The sequence below is a fragment of the Sphaerodactylus townsendi genome, linkage group LG08 (genome assembly GCF_021028975.2).
Source record: "Sphaerodactylus townsendi isolate TG3544 linkage group LG08, MPM_Stown_v2.3, whole genome shotgun sequence".
Lineage (NCBI taxonomy): Eukaryota > Metazoa > Chordata > Lepidosauria > Squamata > Sphaerodactylidae > Sphaerodactylus > Sphaerodactylus townsendi.
Window position 1 is genome coordinate 61778225 of NC_059432.1, and position 27369 is coordinate 61805593.

The following is a 27369-nucleotide window of genomic DNA, read 5'->3' on the forward strand; positions in this document are numbered from 1 at the left end:
GCAATTAATCTTTTCATTCATCAAAGGATAACAATTATTGTAATTGACTCGTCAACTTTTTAATAACATGCTAACTGTTATAAACTACACCATCATCAGTGTATGTATTTCTTCAAATTCAGCCAGTGCTTTAAAGAGTATTTTTAAAAAAATAATTTTCTTGTATTCATTTATTTCTGTGCTAATAGTTGGATTAAAATTTCAGTTTTTAATTTGAGGCTGAAAATATATTAAGAACTTGGTAATTTTGGTTCTGGATTTTCATAGGAGTCCAGAAATGATAGAAATACTGCATCAGAGGTCTGGCTGAATGGGCTAGTTAGATGTGAGCACAGGAGAGGAGGATAAGGTTTTATTTTCTACTATCCCCTTAAGTCATTGCTGCTGAGAAATTTATGATATTCCTTGAGTGGTGTGTTGACTATGCAGGGAAGGGAACTGCAGGAAACATTTGGGCTGTAATTTTGTGCTGAGAGTAGTAGCCTTTAAACTGGTGGCGTTCTGTAGGTTTAACAGCAGACTTCTAATTGCCTGTTCTGAATTGCATGCTTGAAAATATTTAGTGTATATTCAGTATCTTACTTTTTCATTATCACAACTCTTAGCCACTGAGCCAACTTCTTCTGAAAAAAAATCCAGTGTATTCAGATTTTGAGAGTGAGACAAAGGTGAAATTAAGTGAAGGCCAGATATTAGGGACTGAAAATTAGTTAGGGATTAATTGCCAGAGAGTTGTGCAGTTCTTAAAAGTCCAAGCCAATTGAGACTCAGGTTACCCAGAGTGGCTGAAAGGAGATTAAGGATGTCCACGTAGGCTGGACAGGTTGTTCATTGTTGTATTTTAATTGTGATGAAGGACTGAGTTTATCCATTATTTATATTGTCAAATGGGGAACTAGCTTTGCACCCAGAAAGACTTTGAGTGGGGTGTGTGTGTGGCTTCTGGTTGAAGATTTACAGTGTTGATGTCTTTACAAGCTCTTCAATCTGCAGAGGAACATCACAGCTGAAAAATCCAGCTGGAAGTAATTTCAGATGAGCAAATTACTCTGGATTAAAGAGAGAACAGGAGATTACCCACATTGCTTCAAGAAGCTCTCCTCTTGAGTGAACTGCAAGAGTGGAGTTGAGAGCTGGGAAGCAAGGATGAGATCGATTGCTTGCAGTACAATGGAACTAACCTTGGACATTAAGCATCACCAGCCCTCATTTCTTAACTGCTGAAGGAAAATTAATCTTATAGATAAAGAGAGATGTCATTTGTGCCAAAGATGGACAGTCTAGTGGTGAGATATTCATTTTCTCTGGGGAACCATTCATAACAGAATGGAATTAGAACTTAATAAGAAACTTTGGCTAAGTAAATAAAATGGGAAACTCTACAATGCAAATATTTGGAAAAACTGAACTAATGATAAAATGGAAGTTCCAGGGTAAAGCAGAAGTTTTAAATAAAGAGCTGGAAAGAGAACTGGACAGTTTAGCTTTACTGGAGTTGAGAGAGAAATTTATTTGTGATTTAGAGCTATTCCTGAAACATCAGATGAACATATGAGACAGAGGATTATAACAGCAGACTTTTTGGAGGTTGCATAGGAAGACACGGAGAAAGAAGTTGTCAAGGTTTACAGAATAAATTGTAGATTTGTGGCAACAAGAAGAGTCCTGAGGGACACTCGGGTTCATTTTGTAAGGAAGAAGATTAGAGACCACATCGTGAAGTGACATTTTGATAAAAGGTTACAAAAAGACTAGAGAGATATAATAATTCTGAAACAATCCCTATTACATTTTTACACAAGAGAAAATAATACATTTTCCTAAGTGAAAAAATTAAAACAGAAAAAGATTATGTTTCACTGGGAAAAATTGGAAGGTGTATTTTTTTACTTATGAACAACACAAATTCAAACTGATCACAGTTCAAAAGGGTGCAAGAATTCCTTAAAAGATGCAAAAGAGAGTTCCATGAAACAGAGTTCTTGGAGGATTCAGAACAAGACCAACAAGAATAATAGTTATAACAAAGAAAAGAAAGATACTGGACTGGATGACATGGACTTTTAAAAATCTGGATCAATTATGGATTACTCAAATGTTTAACATGGAATGTAAATGGTACTAATGCTCCAGGAAATAGGAGGAAAATATTTAATCACTTAAAAAAATTAAAACAATATATAATTTGTCTACCAGAGACTCACGTCAAAGATTTTTTTGGGGTGTGGGTGTGAATATTTTATTTCAGCAGGTAATAAAAAGAAAATTGGTCTGGTATTATATATTAAATCACATTTATAACTCAAATTTGATATTGACTGATGATAGATTTGTGGGGGCAGAAGTTAATCTACTTGGGATCAAAACTATGGTGTGGGGAGTTTATGTTCCAAATGAGGACAAAGGGGCATTTTATAAATATGTTATTGATAAGCTCATAGACTTCCCGTATGAAAGTTGCTGTCTTATGGGAGATTGGAATGAAGTGGTATCACACTAATGGATACATTTTCTGAAAATAAAAACAAAGCAAATTGTCAAAAACTTTTTTTTGTTTGATTTGGTGGGCAACCTGGGCTTGGCTGATATATAGGGGCCAGAAAATGGGAACTCAAGAGAATATACCTATTTATCAGAAAGATACAGAAAGGAAGAAGTCAGGATTGTCCACTATATCCCCTCTTGTTTGTTCTAGTTCTTGAAGTATTGACTAGAGAAATAAGACAAGATTGGAGGATTGAGGGTATTAAAGTGAAGAGAGACTTGTAAATCAAGAGCCTTGCAGATGACTTGGTGTTGGTTTTGGAAGATTTGTTAAGGTGAAACCAGCATCAGCTATTGTTGCTCAGCTGAATTTCTGTGATTAAGATGAATGTTTTACCTAGAATGTTATTTTTGTTTCAAACAATACCTGTGTTAGCAAGTGATATTCCATTTAAACAATGGCAGTAGGATATATCAAATTTTGTTTGGCAAAGGAAAAAAAACTTAGATCAAATATAACATCTTGCAAGATGCAAAGGTAAGACAAGGATTAGGTTCACCTGATTTTAAAATATATCTTGCTTCCTGTTGCTTGGTTTGATTGAAATAATGGATTCTGTTGAGAAACAGAAGAGTGCTGGAATTAGAGGGACATGATATGAGATTCAGGTGGCATGCCTCTGTACGGTATGATAAAGTACAAGTCAATAAGGTTTTTAGAAATAATTTAATTAGATGTACTATTCTCAAAAATATAAACCTAGGTTGTGTCAGAAAGCACCATTATTGCTTCCATCACAAGAAACCCTTTACAGTTGAAAACTGATACTTGAAAGTAGGTGGTTAACATATTGTGGCCCATTACGCTTGGAAGGCTTATCCCAGGGCTCTTAGCTGTACAGTGGGGCTATAGTGTAGTCTCCTCACATTTCTCTGTTTACACATGAGGAGGCATTCACTGCCTCCCCCACAGTTTGCTTGTTGAATTCTCAATGGACCTCTGCTTTTCCTGGTTCTCTTAACTCCTCCCATCAACACCTTCTTAAAGGTACAGTAGTTGCAAGATAAAGGGCTTTGTTAAAGCCCTTTAAATTGTAGTTATATCTATATTGTAGCCCCTTTCCAAAAATAACCTCCTGCAAAAAGAAAGTGGCAAAGCAATTCCCTGGACCACACTGTGCTGAAGAAGAGGACCATGTCCTAGAACTGATACCTCTCCCCACCCTTCACACAAACATGCACACAAACATACTTCCTGATTTTCAAATGCAGTAAAAGCCAGCAATTTTGCAGTGATTCTCTATTTATATTGATTTAAACAAAATGTTTTTAAAACAAGGTTTTTGTTGCCCGAAATGTATAGCATGAGTCTTTTTTCAGTTTTTCCAATAGAAAACTTAGGAAAATATTCAGATTACTGAAAAAAAAACCTTCAGTTCCTCCCAGTCCTGGCCTTTTTTAAATGAATGACATGAAAGACTAAAAATGTTTAATACAAAAATTGTATGTAAGGCAATCTGATGACAAGTAGGGACCAATAAGAAACTTTTAGAAGTAGCCATTTTGTTCCCCTGCTGTTGCTTCTTCCTCTTTCCCTACACTCTTTCTCTTAGTCTTTCTCTCTCTTCCCTCTCCCCATGCCTAGTGTCACACTTTCCTCTTCAATCACTTACTTGGGATCCTGCCTTCCAGCAGTGTCACCACTCTTCACTTATGGCAGGTAGGTCCTGCAGTGGGAAATGGGGGAAGATCCCACAGTGGGAGGCAGTGCCTCTTCTGGCAGTATGTTTGGCAGTGGCTCCTCCTCCCCTTGCCCACTGTGCCACTTCCAACTCTGCCCTCACCTCTGGAGAGGCAGTGATGGTGGTTCTTTCTTTTCCCCTGCATGTTCTCCAGAGCAGCCGCAGTTGCAGAGCTGATGGCACTAGTGGAGAGGCAGGACCTTTGGAGAGGGAAGGCTGGTGGTGGCAGTGGTGTTTTCCTCCCCCTCCACTGTAGTATCACTGCTTCAGTGGTTTGGAGGAGAGGCAGCGGTGGTGGGGCAGGTAGCATTGGTGTTGGTTCTGTGCAAGTGTAAGGAGGCTCCTTTTGTGGGAGGATTAACCCCCTCTTTATTGTGGGCAAGCTTATAGATTTTTGTGAAAATCTAGGGAGTCCTCCAAGTTTATGGAAAAATCTTCCTTCTCTTCACCTGACTCTGATTGGCACATTTAGATATCTGCAGATGGAGCATACGTACATCGCAGACAACATTTTGGAATTTTTAAATTAAATGTAAATATTGTTGGTAACTATTAACATGTTATAATGTATAAAATGATGGTATGTTATTATTGATATTTAATGCTATTAAATGATATTTTCAGGATTAAATATAGGATGGGAGAGAACCCTGTAGGCTGCCCTGAGCTCCTTAATGGAAAAGCTGGATAAAAGTGAACTTAAATAAAAATGATCTCTGAGAGTTGGCGGACCTTCATGAACAAAGCAAAGTATGAAAGGGTTATAGTGACCAGGAGTACCAGTAATTGAGTGAAATCTCTTCCTCAGTTTTTTCAGTGAGTAAAAGGAGAAGACAATTTTTTTCTGCTGAAGATCTCCAGTATTGTTGTGCATGTTCTTGGGCATCTCCACCAACTCCTTTCAAAGGCTATGTAGTATCTGAAGTGGTTTTTTATGATCAGAAATGGAGTATGTCTAGTTGCTTCTGACTTAGGGTGACCTTCCAAGATGTCCTATCATTAACTGAGGTCTATGACTTCCTTTACAGAGTCAATCCATCTCTTTCTCTTTTCCTGCTGCTTTCTAATTTTTCTAGCATTTGTCTTTTCTTGTGGGTCTTATTTTCTTAGAATGTGATCAAAGTATTATAGCTTTAGTTTGATCATGGAGTAGGTAAAATTAATACAGATAACAGCTAGAATTGTGTGATAACTGTTGTGTTGAAAGAGCAACATCTCAAATCTGTGCATGTGTACTCAGAAGTGAGTCCACTTTATCAAGCTTACTTGCTTCTAACCAAATGTGCATTGGACTGCAATACATACCTCTTTCATCATTTTGTCCCTTGACATTATAACTTAGGTCAAGAGTTCCCAACCTTTTTGAGCCTGTGAGCATCTTTGGAATAATGACATTGCTTGGTGGCTGACACATATTTGCTGCCACAGGAGGCAGAGCCAGCCACATAATGAATCCTGCAGCTTAACTTTAGTCACAGTGAAGATCCTTGCACTATGTTGGCAATTGCTGCAACAACAACATTTTAAAAAATCCTGCATATTCAACAGATCTCCAGCAGCCAATCAGAAGCCTTATTGGGCAAAAAGCCCAACCTGGCCCCACCCATTTCCTAAAAACATTTTGTGGGCCCACAGGCAGCATGTTGAACAGCCCTTCCTTAGGAATTCTTGGGCGCTTTTAAAACAGCATGAGGAATACCTTTGTTCTCATTAGATTTCATGATAAAAATGTTTACTCTTGGGTTTTTTACTTTTTCCACAGAGTTTTTGTGAACAGAAGTCTAGCCATGGAAAAAATAAAGTGCTTTGGATTTGATATGGATTATACATTAGCTGGTGAGTGTGTGTGAATACACATATTTTTCATAATCAATCCCCACAGTCTCAATGCTGAAGAAAACATCAGTAGATTGCTGTGCTTCAGGGTAGGTACTTTGCTTAGAAGCTTTTGTTTTAAATGAATGGAAAGTTGAGTAAGCTATAACTAGTGAGTTACATGCAGTTTTCCTGTGCTAAAATCTATGCTGTATGACACAATAAACTTTCTAGTGGGCCAGTTGCAATGTTACTTTGGTGAGACTGTGTTCACTTTAATCTTTCTCTTACACACACGTGTATTAGGTCTTGGAACCTTAAGCCAATAAACGGACTCTGAGGTATTGATAGGTAGTGTTTATTGAATAGGCATCGAAGCACCACACTTGCAAAGCCAGTTCTGACGAAGCTGGCATTCACAGTCCCCTTTATCCCCTGTAGAGAACCCCCTCCCGTTTTTCCAAGAGTTTGTGAAAAACAGTTTTTGGAGTTAGGACGCCTCAAGGTCAGCAGCAGTTAACAAGAGAAAGCCACCTGGCTTCCTGCCCTATGAGATACCAGATGTAACACAGTTCCCATGGGACAGGAGTACAGGAAGGCCTAGTTGTCTACAAGCGTATGAAGCTATAAAGTAAAGATCAAGGAAAGAATACACAGATGGCAGTGAATACATATAGCAGGCTGGTTATTTATATATCTTTCTAGCAGCAGCAATTTGTTATTTCAAGCAGTTGCACAATTCCAGGAATGTATCTCAATCACCTAGATAGCATTCACCTGACACTGTGTGAATAATATAAATATGCACGGATATGTGGTATCTTCATATACATTCCCCCCAAACCTCTTATTAAAAGCATAACTCCTTTCACTGTTTTCTTTCCTAAATCTAGATAATATTTTTCTTCCCCATAACTTGTAATTTTAGGTGGTGGTCTTGATTTTCTTTCTGAAGTTTTCTGTTCATTCTTTCTCTATTTTCATTTTTCTTCACTAATTTTTTCACATTTTTCATATATATATAAATATTCCAAAAGTTTTCCTAAATAGCACTGCATTGTCCAGCTTCCTGGAGGATAGTAGGGATGATTTCCTGATACCCTTCTGAAAGGTTGTTCCAGGGAACAGGGTTCACTACAGAGGAAGGATGCAAATAGATTGAGACAGATCTCACAGCCCTAAGAGAAGGTATGGTCAGCAAAAACTGAGAGGAACATTGTTCTTTCTGAAGCTAGAGCTCCTACCCCTTTCTCCTGCCTATGCCTTGTCTTTACCTGGCCTTATCTTTAAATTGACTTACTACTGAACATTGCTTTGGCCATTATTGTCCTCATGAAGAGGTGTTTAAAATCTCATCTCTCAGCCAGTCCCCCTATGATTTGCTTGCACATCTTGTTTCTGGTCTCCTTTTCTTGAGTGTTACGTTTTCTTTTAGACTGTGAATGTGTGAGTATAGATTATCTCTTTAAGATGCCTTGACCAAGAGGAAAGGCAGGATATAAATCTATATATATATATATAAAGCTAACAGTGTTTTTGTTGATGATAGTATAACTCAGTAACTGCTGGGCCAATTTCTCTGAAAATTCCCAGCCACTATAGTCAGCCAGGCAAGAGTGTTTTTAGATGTTCACATATCGAAATTTCACACCTGGCCCAGGTAAAACACCTTTCTCCTGGCGCTCCCTGGTGAAGGACATGCAGCTGCCTGTGTGTAACTGTCACCCTTAGAATGTTCGTGCTGCTTAGAATGTTCACTCAGATGGCCAGATATGAGCAGTGGAAACAGTACATAGGCAGTAACTCGAGTGGAAGTGAAATACATACACACACATACACACAAGGGAGAGGGAAGGGAGGGAGAGGGAGGGGTGGCTGGCAAGGGAAGAGAAGTGAGAGAGGGGTGAGGGGTGGCATGCAGGGGAGGGAGGGGGCCCAGCATCTTGATATGACCCACCCACCCTAGCGGAGGGAAAGGGAAGGGAAGGAGGGGGAGGGGTGGCATGCAAGGGAAGAGAAGTGAGGGAGGGAAGAGAGTGAGGGGCGACATGCAAGGGACGGGAGGGAGGGGCCAGGCACCCTAGATTCCCTGAATACTGCGGTTACAGTTAAGAAAACCAGGCACGCATTACTCGTGAGTACCAGCTCAGTACAACAGCCATTGACATGCCACTTTGAATGGCTGCATTGCGCCCCTCAGAGGGTTTCCTCAGAAGCGACACCCATTGCCACCAACTTACTCCCAGGTAACGGATCATGACCAGCCAGCCTAGATGTGTGGGAGGTGTGCCTTTCCATTCCTCCCCCACCCAGGAATGCGGGCACACACATCAATGACATCGCACAGTATCAGGCTGCGTGTTTGCATGAGCACGTACTGCTGGCCTCTGCAATTGATTTGCTGCTACTGTTCCTTTTCCATTTCACCACAATAAGCCACAGCAACGCGTGGCCGGGCTCCGCTAGTATTTTAATAAATACATTTAAATATTAGTTAGAAGATGCATACATTTTACTGATAGCTGCTTATATATGACGCAAATGAACATCCATTTACCATCAAAGAACACTAAACACACTGGCAGCAATCACATTTCTAGAATCTTGGGCAACCATACCAATAGAACCTTTTAGTTTGTGCTATATAGTGGCATGGATCTAACCCTGTTGCAAGAGACTTCCCACAGAAGAGCCACTTAAATTTGGAAAAAAGTCTCCTTAGACTCTACATGATACCAGTATCTAGAATGATTTAGTGAATTCTAGATCAGAGGAACGGACATACTTCTGTTGAATCATGTTTTAAAGTTTTGACAACTTTGACTCACCCCTTATAGGGAAGCTCTGAATCAATCACTTTTCCTTGGGATGAAGCAATTTTAAAGGAACAAAAGAATTCTGTACACATCTCATGGGCTAATTTCCCTAATGATATCACTATTTGGATCCCTGTTTTCTATTGTAATCAGTGGCGTAGCTAGGAGAAATGGAGCCCGGGACAAAATCTGAGTTTTGCGCCCCCCCCACTGCATATGGGCAGCGTCCCTCCCTCACCACGACCAAACAACATTTTTTTGCACCAGGTCATCTCAAAGTCACCATCACATTAAAGAACATGCCCCAACACAGTCTCAACCTTGGGATATTCCAGGGCTCCCTTAGTTTAAACAACATTTGATAGTGTGATGCTATTTTTTTGAAGGAGGACAATCCACCCTGATTGTTATTCACGCATCATGCCTTTGTCAGATGTTTAAACTAGAAAACCATTCTCCCCAAATCCACCTTAAAGAGAGACTCTGGGCTCCCTAGTTTAAACAACATTGAAAGTGATGCTGTTTCAGAATAGACTTCCCACCCACCCACCCCCAAACAGCATCATTGTCAATGTTGGTTGTTGTGGAGTTTTCTGGAGCTGCTTGTGTGTGGTCTAAAGTAGATCTTAGTTTCTAATGTTCTCACCTGCATTTTGTGGCTGGTATCTTCAGAGGTGTATCACAGAGAGAAGTGCGCACACTGTGTCCAGGCTTCTCTTATAACAGGACTTCTCTGTGATACACCTCTGAAGATGCCAGCCACAGAAGCAGGTGAAACGATTAGGAACAAGATCTATCAGACCACGTCTGCGACAGCCTGTAAAACCCACAACAAACTGAAGTTGAATCTGGTTGTGCTTTCCTAACCATACTCAACAATGTTTTTTTGATCGAGTTTTCAGATTCTCCCTTTAAATCCACTCCGGGTGGATTTAAAGAGAGAACTCCGTGGCCTTTGAGGGTGCCTTGTCAGGAGAGCAATGCTTAAGGTAACAGTACCAAAAATTTTGTGGGCTATCTTCAGGAGACTCTGATGAAAGCCACTCAGGCTTAGTGAGCACTAGGGGGTCCAAAGTTATGGACCCTCAAAAGGACCCATCTACCATTAGCTCCCATTGGAAACAATGGGGGATGGGCACTCCTTTTGGGGGTCCATAACTTTGGATCCCCTGAACCAACCTTCACCAAACCTGGGTGGTATCAGCAGGAGACTATCCTTATGATACCACCTAGGTTTAGTGAAGTTTTATTCAGAGGGTCCAAAGTTATGGACCCTCAAAATGATAGCCCCATCTACTATTAGCTCCCATTGGAAACAATGGAGGATGGGGTCACCCCCTTTGGGGGTCCATAACTTTGGACCCCCTGAACCAAACTTCACCGAACTTGGCTGGTATCATCAGGAGAGTCACCTGACGATAGCCTGCAATTTTGGTGCCGCTAGCCTAAAAACCGCACCCCCTGCAGGCCAAAATGTGGAAAACAGTAAAAAATACAGAAAGCCACAAACGAACCTGCAATTTTTGCCCCCACCACAAGGTGGCGCCCAGGGCACTTGTCCCAGGACGTCCCCATGGTAGCTATGCCTGTGATTGTAATTTTCAGTTTTGCTGCTCTTCCCTAAATCCAAATGTTTAATTTACTGAATAAATTGGGCATGTATTTGCCAGTCTTATGTATCTGTTTAGTGAAGTTTGGTTTAGGGGATCCAAAGGTATGAATCCTCAAAGGGTAGCCCCATCTACTATTAACTCCCATTGGAAACAATGATATGATACCACCTTATGATACCACCTAGGTTTAGTGAAGTTTTATTCAGAGGGTCCAAAGTTATGGACCCTCAAAATGATAGCCCCATCTACTATTAGCTCCCATTGGAAACAATGGGGGATGGAGACACCCCCTTTGGAGGTCCATAACTTTGGACCCCCAGAACCAAACTCCACCAAACCTGGGTGGTATCATCAGGAGTGTCACCTGCGGATAGCCTGAAATTTTGGTGCTGCTAGCCTAAAAACTGCACCCCCTGCCAGCCGACAAAGTAAAAACACTAAAAATATTTTAAAATACATTTTCTGCCTGCCCCCCGGCACACGCCCAGTGCAGTGCGCGCACCCCCTGCCCCATGGTAACTATACCTCTGCTTGGCCATCCCCACTAGTCACATGTTCTGGGGGAGTCCTTTGCCTGTTGTGAGGGAAGTCATAATTCTGGCTTCTCCTCTTCCTCCCTGTCTTCCATTTAATTGAGTTTCATGCTGCATCTTGAGGATTAAAGGTTGGTTCCATGTCTGGAAATATTGAAGACCACTGTTGTGGGCAATTATGTTAAAGGTATGCTGACAGCATCAGAGTAAAATAATGAAATTCAAAGGTAGTACTGATAATGTCCTGTATGTCGTACATAGTAAATGAACAACAGTTTCTGGGTTCACTTGACCTTATGTGCCTCTAGCACAAATCACTATATGTCACATAAAAGTTGTCATAATAGTCCCTAGTCATAATAGTTTCACTAGTGAACATGAGCATAATTCTATAAATGAATAATAATTTCCATTCTCTAAAGGTAAATGTAAAAGTAGTCCATTTTGCAAGCAATAAGTCATTACTGGTCCATGGGGTGACTTCTCATCACAATGTTAACTAGGCAGATGGGATGGTTTGCCATTCCCTTCCCAGTTGTCTGCACTAAACCCAGCAAGCTGGGCACTCATTTTACTGAGTGGAAGGCTAATAAGATTATAATATAATGATGACTGGGATTTTAGTACAGTTTAAGTGAAATGATAAAGCATGACTGGGTGGCTACTGTTTATTTTAAAAAGTTTGGTTAAAGAGTTTGGTTGGAGAACTTCTGTTTTAGAACTCCATGCTTCTTTCATATTAAAGATTGACTATGCATTCTTCTGAAATAGGCCAGGAAAAACATTCATATTGCTTCTAAATTGTGTTTGTCTGATGTCAAAAACCTGATTTTCCCAATTATTAGTCGAGAATACTGATTAACTCATATGTCCTGAACTTTAAATAGAAACTGCAATTATTTCTGAATTATTCAAGAGGACATTTTTATACAGGTAATAGGGTTATTTTGTAATGAAATAGTTCAAAATGGTGCTTTTAGTAAAAGGATAGGAACTGTAAACTACACTACTGTCTATAGCATGTAATGTCTGTTTCTTTAGTGTGTGTCTATTATGTAATTTCTGCATCGTTCAATGTATAATTTAAATGCTCATTTTTTCAGCTCTGTTTCAGATTTCTGCAATCCAGAATGTTACATGTTCCATATTAGATGTTCCATCCTGTTGATCATATTTACTTACACTATGTAATCCACCTTGAGTCTCAGTGAGAAAAGTGGGCTATAAATTATGTAAACAAATATAATGTGAGCTATAATAGAAATTTTTCTTGAAAGCTAACTCTATTGGAGTTCTGGTCCTAAGAAGTTCACAAACTACAAAACAAGGCTTTGGAAAATACAGGCAATTACAAGCTAGACCAGGGGTAGGGAACCTGCGGCTCTCCAGATGTTCAGGAACTACAATTCCCATCAGCCCCTACCAGCATGGCCAATTGGCCATGCTGACAGAGGCTGATGGGAATTGTAGTTCCTGAACATCTGGAGAGCCGCAGGTTCCCTACCCCTGAGCTAGACCATCTCATACTTCTCATGTTCCTGTGTGTCTGTAACACTATAACATCCTCTTATACTAATAATTAAAGTTTTTAATTATTGTGCCAAATGAGACTTCTATTTAGTACTATACTTGCATGTATTTTTCTTTAACAATTAAAAAAATGAAATTGAATCAGAGAAGCTGTGATTTTCAGTGGAAGATGAGTAAGGGGTGAAGGGTTAGCCTAATTGGAATATATGTGCACTCTTTCCTCCAAGGGGGAAGAACAGGTATTGATTTTGACAAGAAAATTTTCTGGGGGGGAAAGGGGGATAGCTTTTTCCCTTTCTCTCTCTCTAGTGTAAGTTTATAGCCTTTGGCTCCTGGTTTTCATTATAGAATTAAAAAACAACAGCAGAAGAAGAAAGTCAAATAGTTTTATATAGGTGTCTTATTTACCATCTATCTTAGCTCTTATCCATTGGCTTTGTGTTGTTGCACAAGTTCTGCCACTGTCTATCAACCATAGTTATAAACCTTGTTGAAAGTTTTAGTTTAATTGTGGATACATTATATGTTACAGTAGCTAGGGTAGTTTCATCTGAACAGCTGTCCTACATAAATTGTTCTTGCTTTTTTGGATGAGCGTGGCTGGTATTCTGCATTAGCAAATAGTTGGTAAATTATTTTTCTGATCTGGTCTTTGACTGTAAATAAATAAATGATAGTCCATCTGGATGTGGTTCCGTTGTTGCTGTAAACTTAGTTAAAATTAGTGATAATTCCCAAAGAAGCTTGCAGTTCGAGATTTCCAGTGTACTAGTGTTTGCTATTAGCTGGGGACTATAAAGCAAAAACAAACTCTGATAGCTAAAAAGAGCAAGAGCACAAAAGCAGCAAGATTCCCTTTTTTAAAACAGTCCAAGCTTTGTCCTAGTTTGAGGTGGGTCTCTTCCTGCTCCTTGTAATGCTATTCATTTTATTTAATTTAATCTGAGTCAGCTAACACAAACGTAAGAATGCAACCTAGACACAAAGAAGTCATTTTTTAAAACTATACTTTTCTGGCTTTGTAAAACCCTAGTTTCAGGGATATGGGTTAGTCCATTAAAGAGACTGAAGCACCTGCTTCCTTACCATCTATTAAAGCACACAATTTGACTGTCTGAAGAATTCTGTTCAGCATCTTCGATCCAATTTCACATGATTTTGGAAGTGCATACCCATGGCAGTTGATCCCTCCTACCAATTTAGACTCTGTGTGCCCTAGATAGAATTTGTTAAAAATATGATCCCCACTTGGACAGCTCATTGGAAGTTTTACAGATTTGGGGTTTAATCCAATGAGCAGTGTGTATATGACTTAGTAATGAAGTCTGATCTCATTATTTTGTAGCTATCTCAATACTTAATATTCAATGTAGTCACTGTAAGAACGCTAGTTATTGTCAAGAAACCTGTGGCACTAAAATAATAAATGAGCATGACTCCACAAAAATGCTATTAAAGTTGTGATTTAGAAGTGAACATTTCATGAAGTGAGGGTGGTCTGAATTGGTCACTTGGCTGCAACAGAATATTTACATGGTTTTCTCAGTCTCCTACTGGGATATTCATACTCCATGCACATACAAATGCACAAAGTAACATATCACAACACTAAGGAATACCTCTAAGCAATGAATGTTGGTAATGTTGAACATTATGGTTCCCTAATGGTTCAGAGTGAATATTGGACTGAAGTTCAAGTGTTAGGAAATTCTCTTGAACATGTCCAATAGACACATTTGTTTATTTGCAGGTATACATAAACACATGAATGTGTGTTACATATAGTAAATGTGTAGCTATTGGTGCAGTTCAAAATGAAGACCATTAACATCAGTTTTCCCTACTGGCTTTCTAAGAAGTTCTGGAGGGAGACTGGAACAATAAGGTTGAAGATTCAAATTTACTCAAAGCCAGTGTGTAGCAGGGGACCAATATTGTACAGACAGCCCCAGAAACCTCTCTTTCAACATTTTTCACAGGAACCTGCAATTCTATAGAGATCTTTGGCCATCTCGTGGCCAATTCTTTAGATATAAAGAGAGAAACTGTTAATTTTTTTAAAAAACAAGCTATTATGAAAAATAAATGTTTTGCAGAATAAGCATTCTGTGGAAAATAAAATGGGCTGGAAAATAACACATTTGAATTAATGTAATATCTGTGAATTTTATCAGTAGTGTAATTTGATGGTTGTTGAATCTTACTTGCTATCCTTCTTTTGCTGCTGTTAAATAACATCTGAAACTGGGTTTTTCTGTGCAGCGTTTTGTATCCCTACTGCTCTGTTCCTCTTACTCACAAGACACAGTGACGGCCGCTGTTTTGATGTTTCTATAAAGTATATTAATAGACGACAGGTCTGTCAACTGCTATTAGTTGAGGTAGCTAACTGGAAGTTCAATGTTAATAGGTACTATCCCTTGGAACACCCAGTACCAGGGACAAAAAGAAGAGGGATGTTGCAATCATCAGTTTGTGAGAGGTTCTCAGACTCAGCTTACAGGCCACTGTTGCAAAACCAATCTGGATAGATGGATCCTTGTGCTGATGCAGTAAGGCTGGGTTTATGACAGTGACGTAGGTATAGATTTTTTATGGGGTGGATTCGGTGACTGAGGGCTTTCTGGCTGTTCCATTCCATGCATTGTTTCAAGCAAGCCGGACATGTAATGGGAGAGGCTTGAACCCAAGAATCCCCCCTTACCTACGTCCCTGGTTTATGATGATGTGTTAACACTTTCTAAATAGAGGGAAGAGTGGGGAAATGTCTCCTTAAGAGCAGAGGTGTGCAACTCTGGCATATCAGATGGACTACCATTCCCATCAGCCCCTGCTGGCAGGCCAACCCCTGCCTTAGAGGATTGTACTCTACTTATAACAACTTGCTGGTGATCCCTGGCCTGAAATTAGAGCCAGAATCTTTTTGGCTCTTGTCCCGGCCTGGTGGAATGGCCTGACTAATGAGACCAGGGTCCTATAAGACAAAGCTGCCCTGGCAGGTCTATAGTTGAGGATAGCGATAATTCAAGTTAGCTTGGTGGCCATCCTTTCCCTCCCTTCCCATCCCTTCTTTGCCCTCCCCTTTTTTCCTCATTCCTGTTTTGTTTTCCCCTCCCTTTTTATTCCTTTTCTCTCATATTATCCCTTCCTCCCCCCCTACCCCAATTTGCCTATTTTTTGGCAGTTGTGCGGTGCAGGAGCTGAGGAGATATTATTTTAAATTGTTAATGCCTTATTGGATTTTATTGTTGGTGTTTTTATTGTTTTATTTCTGACATTTTATTGTGTTTTATACACACATGTTGGTAGCTGTTCTGAGCCTGCTGTAGCTGGGAGAGCAGGTTGAAGATCTAAAAGAAAGATCTACTCTGTTCCAAAGAAAGGAACAGTAGGGTTGTATATTCATCTGTCACATGCTGGACCTTCTTTGTTGTAGAATTCTCTGGGTCCGCCTGGGTCCTAGTGTCACCTAACCCTCCCCCCCCCCCACAAAAAAAGTAAAAATACATTTTGGTATTCTGTTTAATTATACAACTTTGGCACCCAACTCAGTCTGGCTGGGCTGGGCCTACTCCTGGCTGGACTGGGCCTACTCCTGGCTGGCCTTCATCACTCTCCATGCTGATAGTGTCCACCCACCTTCAGTGAGCCTGGTCTCCCTGCCAGTGCTGGCTGACCAAGAGCAGTGGGCTGCAAGCAGGATGCAAGCCTCCCTTACCCAGATCTTATTTGCCGGCTGTGACTAGCTGCCAGATGGACCCATGAACCTGCAGCCCTGGAAAAGGGGGCCTGCCTGTCTGCTCACCCTCGCAACTTGGTTGGTGATTGCGGAATAGCCCAGGGAAAGCCTTTTGTGACTGGATTTAAACTAACAGTGAACAGAGTTCTCCTGGATGGCGTAGGCCATCTTGTTTGGGTTACTCTCCACCATCAATCAAGGAGGCAGGAAATATACTTTGGTCACTTCTGCCGCCTGAGCTGTGGAGGCTTATCTGGGGAATTCAGATTAGCCTGTACACTCCCACACACGCCAGCTGGGTAACCTTGGGCTAGTCACAGCTTCTCGGAGCTCTCTCAGCCCCACCTACCTCACAGGGTGTTTGTTGTGAGGGGGGAAGGGCAAGGAGATTGTAAGCCCCTTCGAGTCTCCTGCAGAAGAGAAAGGGGGGATATAAATCCAAACTCTTCTTCCTCTTCCTCCTCAACCTCCTCTTCCTCCTCCTCCTCCTCCTCCTGTAGGCTGGTCATAGCTATCTTGCCCGAGTATCTTTCCCGCCTCGTCAGGGAGTGCAGCAAATTCAACAGGCTCTTTGCTTATTGATATACTTCGTGTCCTTTGGATCCCAAAACTCCTTTCTGTGTCTGTGAGAGTTTGTAGTCTTTTTTCCTTGTAACTCTGTGTCTGTGGTCCCTGCCCTCCTTGTGTTTCCCTCTTCCCGCCAAAAAAGCCTTCCCTTCAGTGGTTATGGCGTTGGCGCCATTTTCTCCTCACAAGGAGGGATTCTGCCGCTCAGCAGCGGAGAACACGGAGGGCAGTTACCAGGTCTGCCAGTTGAGCCTCCCGCTCTCCCCCGCGCAGCCGTGTGGCTGAGAGGGAAGTGCGCACTGGCCGGGTCCCAGGGTAGCCGTGGGGCTAGCCAGTGGGCCTCTTCACCATTGCCCTCTCGGCACGCACGCTCGACCAGCCCCTGTACAGGGTGCCAGGGAGCATCTGGGCATGAGAGCCGCGGTCCCAGAGCAGCTGAGGGGCTAACCAGCGGGCCTTTTTGCCATCGTCCTCTTGGCGCGTAGGTCGTGTGCACGCTCGACCAGCCCCTGTACAGGGTGCCAGGGAGCATCTGGGCGTGAGAGCCGTGACTGCAGCTGCAAAGAGGGGAGGCACCGAGACAGCGGGTCATCTTCCCGCCTTGATCCCGTTTCCACTGCTGGTGTTCCAACTCTGCAGAGTCGAGTGGACTTCTCTGCAGCAGAGGCCTCCTGATCAGCTGGACTCTCCAGGCAAGCGGGAGAGAGGAGGGGGAGGGAAAGCAACATGGCAGATGCCATTCCCTCGGAGTGGAGCATCTTCTCCCATTACCTGCTGGTAGCCTTAATGCGTTCCTCCATCAGGGAGGAGGTCTCTAAGCAGATACAGCCATCCCCTGCCCTCCCTCCTTACAGGCAAAGGCCTCGCTCTAGATCCAGATCCCCCATTCCCTGTAGGAGGGATAGGGACTGACTGGCGCCTGTGTATAACTCAGAGGGCAGTGACATACCCCCTCACAACACAAGAAGGGATTGTTAATCTGTTTCTACTATTCAGGAAGGACATTTCAAATATCAGTGTCACAGGTTTCAGAAACCTCATGCTCAGTCCCCAACCAAAAAGGTCCAAACTGTCAAATGGGCTGATTCTGACCCAAAGCTAAAATGCAGGAGGCCCAACCTGTTGGTGCAGCTAACGTATTACAAGTCTCAAGGGCTCAGGAAGGAATCAGTAAGATTTATGGAGCCTGTGACAGGGGCTGAGGTGACTCTGATAAACCCCCAGTTTGTACAGAAGATCAGAGTGTACTGGGCCAAAAAAATTAAGGCACTGAGGGATCAGTAGCCTAGCCCTGGGGCGAAATTGGCTGAAGCCCAATAACATACAAGGACTTTCATGGAAATTGGACAAGGGAGTCTATGGAGGTATTTAGATCCCAATTCCATTGGGAATACTATAGCTTCACAAGCTAAATCTATGAACGAAATCTCTGGAAATTAGGAAGGCTTCAGTTAACACTAGGACCAAATTTCCGACAGTGCAGTGGAGACCGAACAGGGACACCTAGAGGAGAATGCAGAAGTGAACTGAGTATCATTCTGCCAGTCGGAAGGCAGAAGGCAGCCATAGCTTCCAGAGAAGTGATACAGAGTGTCTATGAGGAGAAGGTGCGCTGCTGTTTGGGAAGCTAGAAACCAGTTAGTCATCCCCAGAAAGTATTAAATGCAACTGTCAGAGTTAACGCACAAAACCACAATGTCAGCCCACTTAGGCATTAGCAAAACCTGAGTGAGGCAGCAAGCTATAATTTATGGACCTAACAATGGGGAAGGACATCCGTGAATTCTGCAATCCCATCCTTCGTGACAGCTGGTGGGCAAGCCAAAATATAAAGGCAGAACTCTTTTGCATTCTGCGGGTGGAGGCATTTCCAGGACCCTACAGATCCAGCCTATAACTGCCCTGGCTATTGAGTAGGATGGGACAAGAGCTCTCATAGCTGAGACCAGCCATTCATGGGCCCTTCTGAGGGACACCTTTGAACGCTTATCCGGGGGGTCCTTGATGTTCCCCTCACTGTCCCTTGAGACCTGTCCCCCTGGTTGGAGGGCTTCCAGAGGACATCTACTAGGGGCATTTGTAACATCCTATGTTATTCCATTTGAAGCACCTCAGTGAGGGGGAGATTGATCTGGCCTCCGATCACTTTTCAGAGCCGGAAGACCAGGATTCTGAGGTGGCTGAGGACCTAAATTCCTCCGGTGCAGCGAAAGCCATTAAGGGTTGCCCTAGGGCAGTTGTGGCGAACCTTTGGCACTCCAGATGTTATGGACTACAATTCCCATCAGCCCCTGCCAGCATGGCCAATTGGCCATGCTGGAAAGGGCTGATGGGAATTGTAGTCCATAACATCTGGAGTGCCAAAGGTTCGCCACCACGGCCCTAGGGGCCTTTACTTGGTTTTCCCAGTGGAGGAGATCTCCTATTTTTTCCCTTTGCCTGAGGCAAGTTCAACAGACAATGGGATTGAACTGCGGCAAACAAAAGTCCCCCCCCCCCAGCTTTTTTTTAGAAGCTGTACCTGGATCCTGATTACCTTAACAAGTCTTATCAAGATCCACTGGTCGAAGGGCCAGTGGCTGCATTTCACTCGGGTGGTCTGGTCTGGAGGGACAGAGGGGAAAAACTAAGGGATCCCCTGGGTAGAAAGGCAGAGTACAGCCTTAGCAGGGTCCATGAGGGCACCGCTATGGCTCCTAGGATCTTCGCCCCCTCTGTGACGGCGGCTAGATCTACTATCATCTGGCAAAAGTGCTTTCTAGCAATCATTCCTCCTGAGGACCAGGGCCTTCTTAGTGGGTGCCACCCTAGATGCCTTTTTGACCACTTCACGTATAATGGCAGTGTCCTTGATGGCGCCGCCTACTTTGGTTTAAGCCATGGCAGGCGAAACCCATTCTAAGACAGTGGTTCCAGTTTTGATTCTTAGGAGGGTACCCTCTTTGGTTCGGAGTTTGATAGGATCCTGGTTGAAAACAAAGATAACAAGAGAGCCATGCCCGGATCTGTCAGGTCAGACAAGCCCAGGTTTTCAACCAAGCCAGCCTTTAGGGCCTCTCACTCATCCTCTCCCCCCTACCGGGAGGGAAGGACAGCAGGCTGGCAGACGCAATCCTTTTCTCGGACTAGAGCTTCTGTAGCTTAGTTGGGTAATGCAGCCTTTGTGTTCCAGTCTAAAAGCTTGCCGGTTCTAGTCCTGCCAGGGATGAGTAATTTTAAGTGGCAGGATTTTTTGCGGCCAGCACAAGTCCAATAAGTCCTTTCAGCCTGACTCTGGTGCCAGCAACAAGGCGTGGCTATGTGGGCATTCCGATAGGCAGGCGTCTCCTGTCTTTTTGTCACCAGTGGATGGAAACCCATGCTGCCCAGTGGGTCCGGAACATAGTTTCTTTCGGTTACTCCTTAGAGTTCTGTTTGTTGCCACAAGACAGGTTCCTCCCTTCACCGAGCAGCTTCACCCCGGAAAAACGGGACAGGCTTAAGTGGGCAATCTCTCTTCTTACCTTAATCAGGGCCATAGAGTCCGTTCTGTTGGACCAAGTGGGAAGGGGGGTATACTCCCACTTCTTCACAGCCCCAAGAAAAACAGGAATGTCCCCAGTGAAATCACAATTCTGGTGCACTAAACATTTTAACCGGAGTTTGACAAGTTATTTATTTCAAATATTTATATGCCACATTCTTAAAAACACATTCAGACTTTGTCTGGAATCTTTCACAAAGGGGGGCAAGAGAGAATGAGTTACCTTTGGCAGCCATTCATTTAAAGAATAAAGAACTGATTTTAGAAGTAATAATCATTACTTCTCAATTCTAAAAGGAATGTCAGTTCTCCTTGAGTCAGTTAACTCACAAGCATTACAGCATGAAGCACGTTTCAGTCTAACTCCACCTGGCGTTGTAGGGTGGCTCTATAAAGGCTGGGCTTGAGACCAATTTGTGAATAATCTAAAATAACATCTAGTGACAGAGTCTCTGGTGTGATTAGCTTCCCCCTGCACCAGCGAACAAACTCTTTCCAGGAAGATCTGTGAATCCTGGTGGTGGAGGGACAACATGCTAGCAACGTCTCAGTCACGTTGTTTGAATAGCTCTTCTTTCTCCTACTGTTCTGTTCAAGAACCATGCGGTCAAACTGAACCAGATGCCACAGATGTCACAGGTGACCCTGGGATAACCAATCTGGAACCGTCGAAAGGATTAAGAGCGGTGTCTCTGATAATCCTTGAATCACTAAAACTACGGGGAAGGCCAGTAGGGCACAATCAAGATGACTGACCCTCGCTCTCTGTCGTCATCGTATCCCAGTGGTGACAAGTCGTCATCGTATCCCAGTGGTGACATTGTATCCCACTGTATCCCAGTGGGATATGAACAACAAGCCTAAATCCACTATCCTTATTAACAAAAATAAATATTTTTAAGTTCGAACCACCCAACGACAAGGAGGTGGTTCTGCCTAACTTTTGCTCCAACCCTACCCATCCCAGGGAACTTTTATGGCACCATCTGGCTGTGTGTTGATCCCTGAGGGCCTTTCTCATATGCAAGGAAAATATCAGAGAATGTGAGTTGCTGTTTATTAACATGGTTCCCCCTAGGGTAGGTGAGGCCATGTCTTCTGCGGCCGTTAGTTCCAGCATTGGGGCATGCATCATTGAGGCACACAAGGCTAGCCATCTACTGGTTCTCAGTGGCATCATGGCCCACTCTACCCGGAGTGCGGCCACTAATGCAGCCTTGGTCAAGCACATGTCCCTAGAACAGATATGTAAGGCGGCCACTGGGGCCTTCCCCTCTTCTTTTGTGAGGCACTATAGGTTGACCTCTCTGGATGCTGTTCAGGCCTCCTTTGGAAGGAGAATCCTGGAGCACATTATCGGAGATTAACAGAACCCACCCTACAGGTCACTGCTTGGGGAGTACTCAAACAAGATGGTCTACACCATCCAGGAGAACGACCCATTTGATATTCACCGTGAAGGGATCTTCTCCTGAGTGGTTGTAGGCCATCTTGGCCCTCCCTGTTCTCGTTCTTCTCCGGTAATGTGTTTCATATATAAAATTGCAATGTTAACATTCCAAGATAGAGTTTCAGAGCCTGTGAGGATTCCTTTGAGCTTTGGTCCCTTCCAGAGTTGTTAGGTTAGGTTCATTTTTTTTCAGCATGTTATTGTGTGTGTTATTGTGCTTTCATTGTTCTTGTCTCATTGTGGTGAGTCCGATCCTTGGCTAGTCAGATACTGGGGCAAGATAGCTATGACCAGCCTACAGGAAGTGACCAAAGTATATTTCCTGCCTCCTTGATTGATGGTGGAGAATAACCCAAACAACATGGCCTACAACCACCCAGGAGAAGACCCCTTCTCGGTGAGTATCCAATGGGTTGTTCTCTCCAGAAGTACAAATGCCTTCTCCTGCTCTGCCGGCCATTTTGCCAAGAAAAAGTATGACGCAGTTTGTAAAAGGCAAGTATTGATAATAGTTGTTCAATGAACTGTAAATGCTCTTGTATCAAAGCACCATGTGCAGTAATGCACAAAATAATGGTTTTGACAAAGGCAGCGTGTAAAAATGAATGATAATTCTTATATTTGTTCAGAACTATATTCTAATGCAGAAGCATACGATTTTCTCAACTTCTGCTCCTCAACTGACTGTACCATCATCTTTCTGTGGAACAGAGTATAGATAGCGGCGGGGGGGTAGGGGGTGGGGAGAGAACTAACTTGTTTAGTAATGACCAGTTAGAATGGCTTCAGTACTGTAAGAAGCAGATTGGGAAGGAAGGAGACAAACAGCTGGGTCTAGTGAGCTTCCTTTAATGCAGTCAAATGGCCCCTTATGCTTGAAAGTGCTTGAGTAGATTGAGGCACAGTCGATTTTATAACTGAAAAGAGTTGTGGGGGAGGGCAGGGTTGGCTGTTGATGATATACCTTTAATATAGAGTGTGGAATATCAATATTTTGAAAAAGAATAAACTAGCCACTTCCTGTGAATGTTTTTTACAAGCCAAAAAATAAGGAGTCCCAATTGGATTCCACTGGTCCATTCTCTGGTTTCGCTACTACATTAAACTAGAATTGTCAGTCTTATCTAAACAACTTTTACATTAGCATGTTCTCTTTTAATCTGTTGATAGGGAAGGATTAAAGAGCAGGGGCATTTTGAGATGGGAGTCAGTTGAGAAAAAAGGAACATGCATTTTCTTCTTTATCCTCTTGCACCTTGCTGAGGTTGCCAGTCCTTCTGTTAGATTGAACGCTAACATCGTGAAGAAATGAGTTCCTACTTTTTCTATAACTCATCCTATTTGACACTGTATCCATTACAATTATTATACATCCATTGTTTTGGAACATTTGGTGTAGTTTATAAAGTCTGATTTTTAATATATTTAGATTTAAGTTATAGATTTAAGCATTAGATTTAAGTTATAGATTTTAGCATTAGATTTAAGTTATAGATTTAAGCATTAGATTTAAGTTATAATATTTCTTTAACAATATTTTGGAGAAAGCGTGTCAGGTTTTTCTGTCTGGACTTTGCCATGCTTGCCCGTACGTTATGCTAATATCTGTCCTTTTCAAAATTGTTTTAATGGGGGGGGAACCCCCAACCTTCTAACTAAACTGTACCACAAAGTATCTCAAAGTAATCTGTGTAGTTGCTCTCAGTTCTTGTATTTATATGCACACAATGACTGAAGGTTTTTTTTGCAGAAGTTTCATCTGGAAATCTTGATGAACTAACCTCAGAGAATTTTGTAGATTTAAAGATGAAATTTTACCTAGATATAAATGCCAAGAAGACATGGCTTATATTTCAGTCTTTGGTCTTTCTCTGCGCAGTAGCTCCAGCAAATGCTCACACTGTTAGCACAACACCGCTGTTTCAGTTTAAAGTCAGTCTGATTCTTTCTTTTTGACAGGGGAGTCCAGTGTAACTCCTTCAAGACTGGAGTGACACTCAGCATCTGCATCTGCCTCATGTGAGTTAAAATCTTGGCGGCAGCATTTTGCATTAGCTGGAGCGGCTGCAGATTTTTTTTTTTCCTTTTCAGGAAGGCTATAAAATTGCTACTGTACATGTCTTGGTAGCAAAGGTAACACTGGAGTGCATGGGTATTCCATATCTTATCATGTAGCTTCCTGTTAATGCCATTTTGGCTTTTCTTGTGATACGTGCACTGCATAAGGAAGCCTTTGGAAAGTTACACTGCAATTCTAAACCGTATTGTACACTTTAAAACCCATTGACTTCAGTGGATTTAGAAGGGTGTGACTGTGTTTGGGATTGCACTGCTGAAGTACTTTTCAACCCTTGGCGATAAGTAATTTTTGTATTGGGGTTGATAAGAGAACAAATAGCTGTTTTTGGTTTTCAAACTTTGGCTGTTTGCGAAGACATCATACTATACCAACACCCACCCCCAAATCTCTTCTTAACAAAACCCTCAGATACCTTGGGATAAATTTATAGTTTTTCTTAGTGCATGATGCTCTCAGTTATTTCTTGGGAAGATGCCTTTTGATGAACAGGATGATGTGGTTTGTAGTTATAGTAAGAGTGTTCATGTAAAGTTAAGATTAATATCTGTAGCTATTTGGCTTACTGCGCAAACAGGTTACACATGGCAACATTTTGTTGGATGTCGATTTTTTAAAAATAGTTTAATTACCATTATACGGCGTTTGCAGAGATGCAGTTCAGCATTGTATTTTTTTTAATAACAGAGCAGCTTGAGAACTGAAGACTGATTAGCACTGAGCAATATAGTTTACTTGTACATTTATGAAAGTTACAGGCCCCTCCTTAATTACGATACTGTTTCAGTGCCCAAATGTTGTTCACACTGCTAGTCATAGATGTATTACTTGCTGACTAGCTCATATTACTCAAATAAGCATTTCCACAGCTTACAAGAAAGTGTCAGGAGCTTGTAACTCATCTTGACTGATGTACAGTGCTCTATAATGTAGAATGTTGCCAGAAAGGAACATGAGCTCTGTAAATTCCAGTTCCATTCCCAGTTGTCTAATTAAAGGAAAACTTCTCTTCTCACAGTAACCAGAGAGCAACATCTATAAATCTAATTCTGAAACTGGCTTCAGCATGGAGAGGAGAAAAAACCCCAGCCTGCACAGTGAGATTAGCAGATAGGGAGGCTATTGGTATAAACTCAGGAGAACCCCTGGCTTGGAGAAAAATCAAAAGGGGGTAGTGGTATTTAAGAATCAAACGAACACAAAATGAGAATAGCAACAAAATCTTGTGAGCTACAAATCGGCACTGAGAGGTTGCAGAGGAGAGGCTAAAGTGGTAATGACTGGCTTGAGTTGTATGTGGAGATAGTAGCAAAGCGGCTGAGGATGTCTCGATAAAGCATGAACTGGCACAGGGTGGAAGTGGAGAAAATGGCAGTGTTCAGGTGAAGAAAGTGACAATGGTTAGAGCTGGGATTTGAAAAATAAATGATGGAGCAAGCAAGGGGAGAGAAATTGAGCACTAGTGGTGGGGGATTTTCCTCTCCCAAGGGTGTGTACAGCTCAGGGGTCCCCAACTTTTTTGAGCCTGCAGGAAGATTTGGAATTCTGACACAGCATGGTGTGTGCAGCAACAAAACGGCTGCTGCAAGAGACAGAGCCAGCCACAACATTATTGCTACAGCTTAACTTTAGTAACACAATATAGATCCGTGTGCTGTGGTGGCAGCTGTTACCAAAGCAACATTTTAAAAAATCTTCACAGGCACTCAAATCTTCAGTGGTCAACCTGAAGCTTTGCTAGGCAAATGCCCTACCTGGCGCTACCCACTTCCTTAAAACACTTGGTGGGTGCTAGAAAAGGTTTCAGTGGGTACAATGTTGGAGATCCCTAGTCTGGCTTCCAAATCTCTCAGCAGTAAGCCAGAGCATGCACAGTAACCCATGTGTGACTTCTTAGGCGACCACAACAGTTACAGTCAAGAGTAATTTAATATTCCTTTCCTGTCAGTTGAAAATGTGCTTCAATTAAGGTTTACTTTGTGGGAGTTGCTTTGGTTTTGGATGAGGAAGATGCAGTCCTGCCGGAAGGAGCTGAAGATGTCCAACTGGCACACAGGCCAGGCCAACAGTCAGTGCTCTCAATTCTCTCAAGAAAGGCTCACCCCTCTGGAGCTCCATCTTGACTGTGGGCCTGTGGCTGAGTGCTTTTTGAGGCGGATGCAGAATCCCAGGTGTGGGTTACTCAGGAAGGGGCCGAAAAGAAAGACCAGCAAAGGCCTCTATGCAGCAGAGCCCTGGCCTGCTGCTTGGCCCACCTGGCCTCTTATGTGTGGGGCCTGCATACGTGACTCCTGCTGCTGCTACGTTGGGAGTGGGGGAGAAGGCAGCAAACCCGGCTGGGTCCAGCCAGGCAACAATGCTCTGGTCTCAATGGAAGGGGTGAGGTGGTCAGGGGTGCTAGTGAGCAGGTTGGCAGAATTGTGTAGAGGCAGAGGGGCAGAGCCCTCAGCCAGTGGGCAAGCAGCCATTTGTGGTGGCTGATCTTTTCTCTGCTTGCAGACTGAGGGGGCGATGACAGCTGTGGAGCCACTGGGTAGGTATGCCCGGGAAGGCTGTGCGCGATGCACCACAGAGGATGCTGCAGGGGGTACCAGCCGAGTGCTAGAAAAGGGGTCCACAGGTGCAGTTGCACCTGGAGGGTTCGTGTTGGGACCCCTGTTACTTCCATCCTCAGAACTGAACTTCTAGTGTGTGAATTCTCAAACTGCCAAATAATTACTCAAGTGCCATGTCAACAAGAGTGCAGAAAATTTGCTCAACATTGTGGATAAATATCAAGGATTAATTTAAATAAGATTAAATAGAATTTTTAAAAATGCTTTTTGAGGAAAATCTATCTAAAAATAGTCTTCTGTTTAAGATATATTATAGTCCAAGGTTATTCATCATGAAATAAGGATTAGTTTTAAATTATGTAGCATGAGGATGTCTTTTTATGTTGTGCTTAAATTTTTGGTGAAATAAATTCCATTAATCCATTCACAATATCATGCTCTCCCAGAGGTTTCTGTAAGATTATTTTGGGTAATTTTTCTGTCTAGAAGATATTATTGTAGATGGTGTTGCAGTTCTCAAAACTGTAAATTTGTTTCTTCAGAAATAACATGCCTCTTCCCAGCAAAAGTGCTATAAAATAATCATAGAGTTGAGAAAAAGACATTGTTACTTCAAGTTTCTAGAAGTGGAATAGGTCTGTGTGAAGAGCTGTGTGAGGAGGGAGGGGCAAGAAGTCAAAATGAAAGTGAAATCTTTTGCACAGAATGCTCCACAAGTCTTGGGAACTTTGTATGTGTAGCCTGAAGCCATAAAATACATCCCGTTTGGGAATATTTTAATGAAGTGCCTCTACCTATGGGTAAAGTATGCATACATGCAAAATACAAACATTGCAACAAAGAATGCCAAGTGGCGTGGCCCGGATGAACGTGGAGATAGTTCACCTTGCAATAATGTCATAATTATCTATGTATTTCTGATAGT

The 27369-nt window shown here is 42.4% G+C and overlaps 1 protein-coding gene across 5 annotated transcripts in view; it reads left to right on the forward strand.

Moving 5' to 3' along the window:
• The window catches only part of NT5C2 (5'-nucleotidase, cytosolic II), an 80367-nt gene that overhangs the window by 17680 nt on the left and 35318 nt on the right, over positions 1 to 27369 (forward strand). For 3 of the 5 annotated variants that reach the window (XM_048505053.1, XM_048505052.1, XM_048505054.1), the window contains one exon: positions 5989 to 6062. The exons of 1 other annotated variant lie outside the window; for it this stretch is intronic. In XM_048505053.1, the coding sequence (XP_048361010.1) occupies positions 5989 to 6062 (74 nt within the window). Of the gene's footprint in view, positions 1 to 5983; positions 6063 to 23771; positions 23832 to 27369 lie in introns of those variants that run through there. One more of the 5 variants, XM_048505055.1, reaches the window with a different exon arrangement.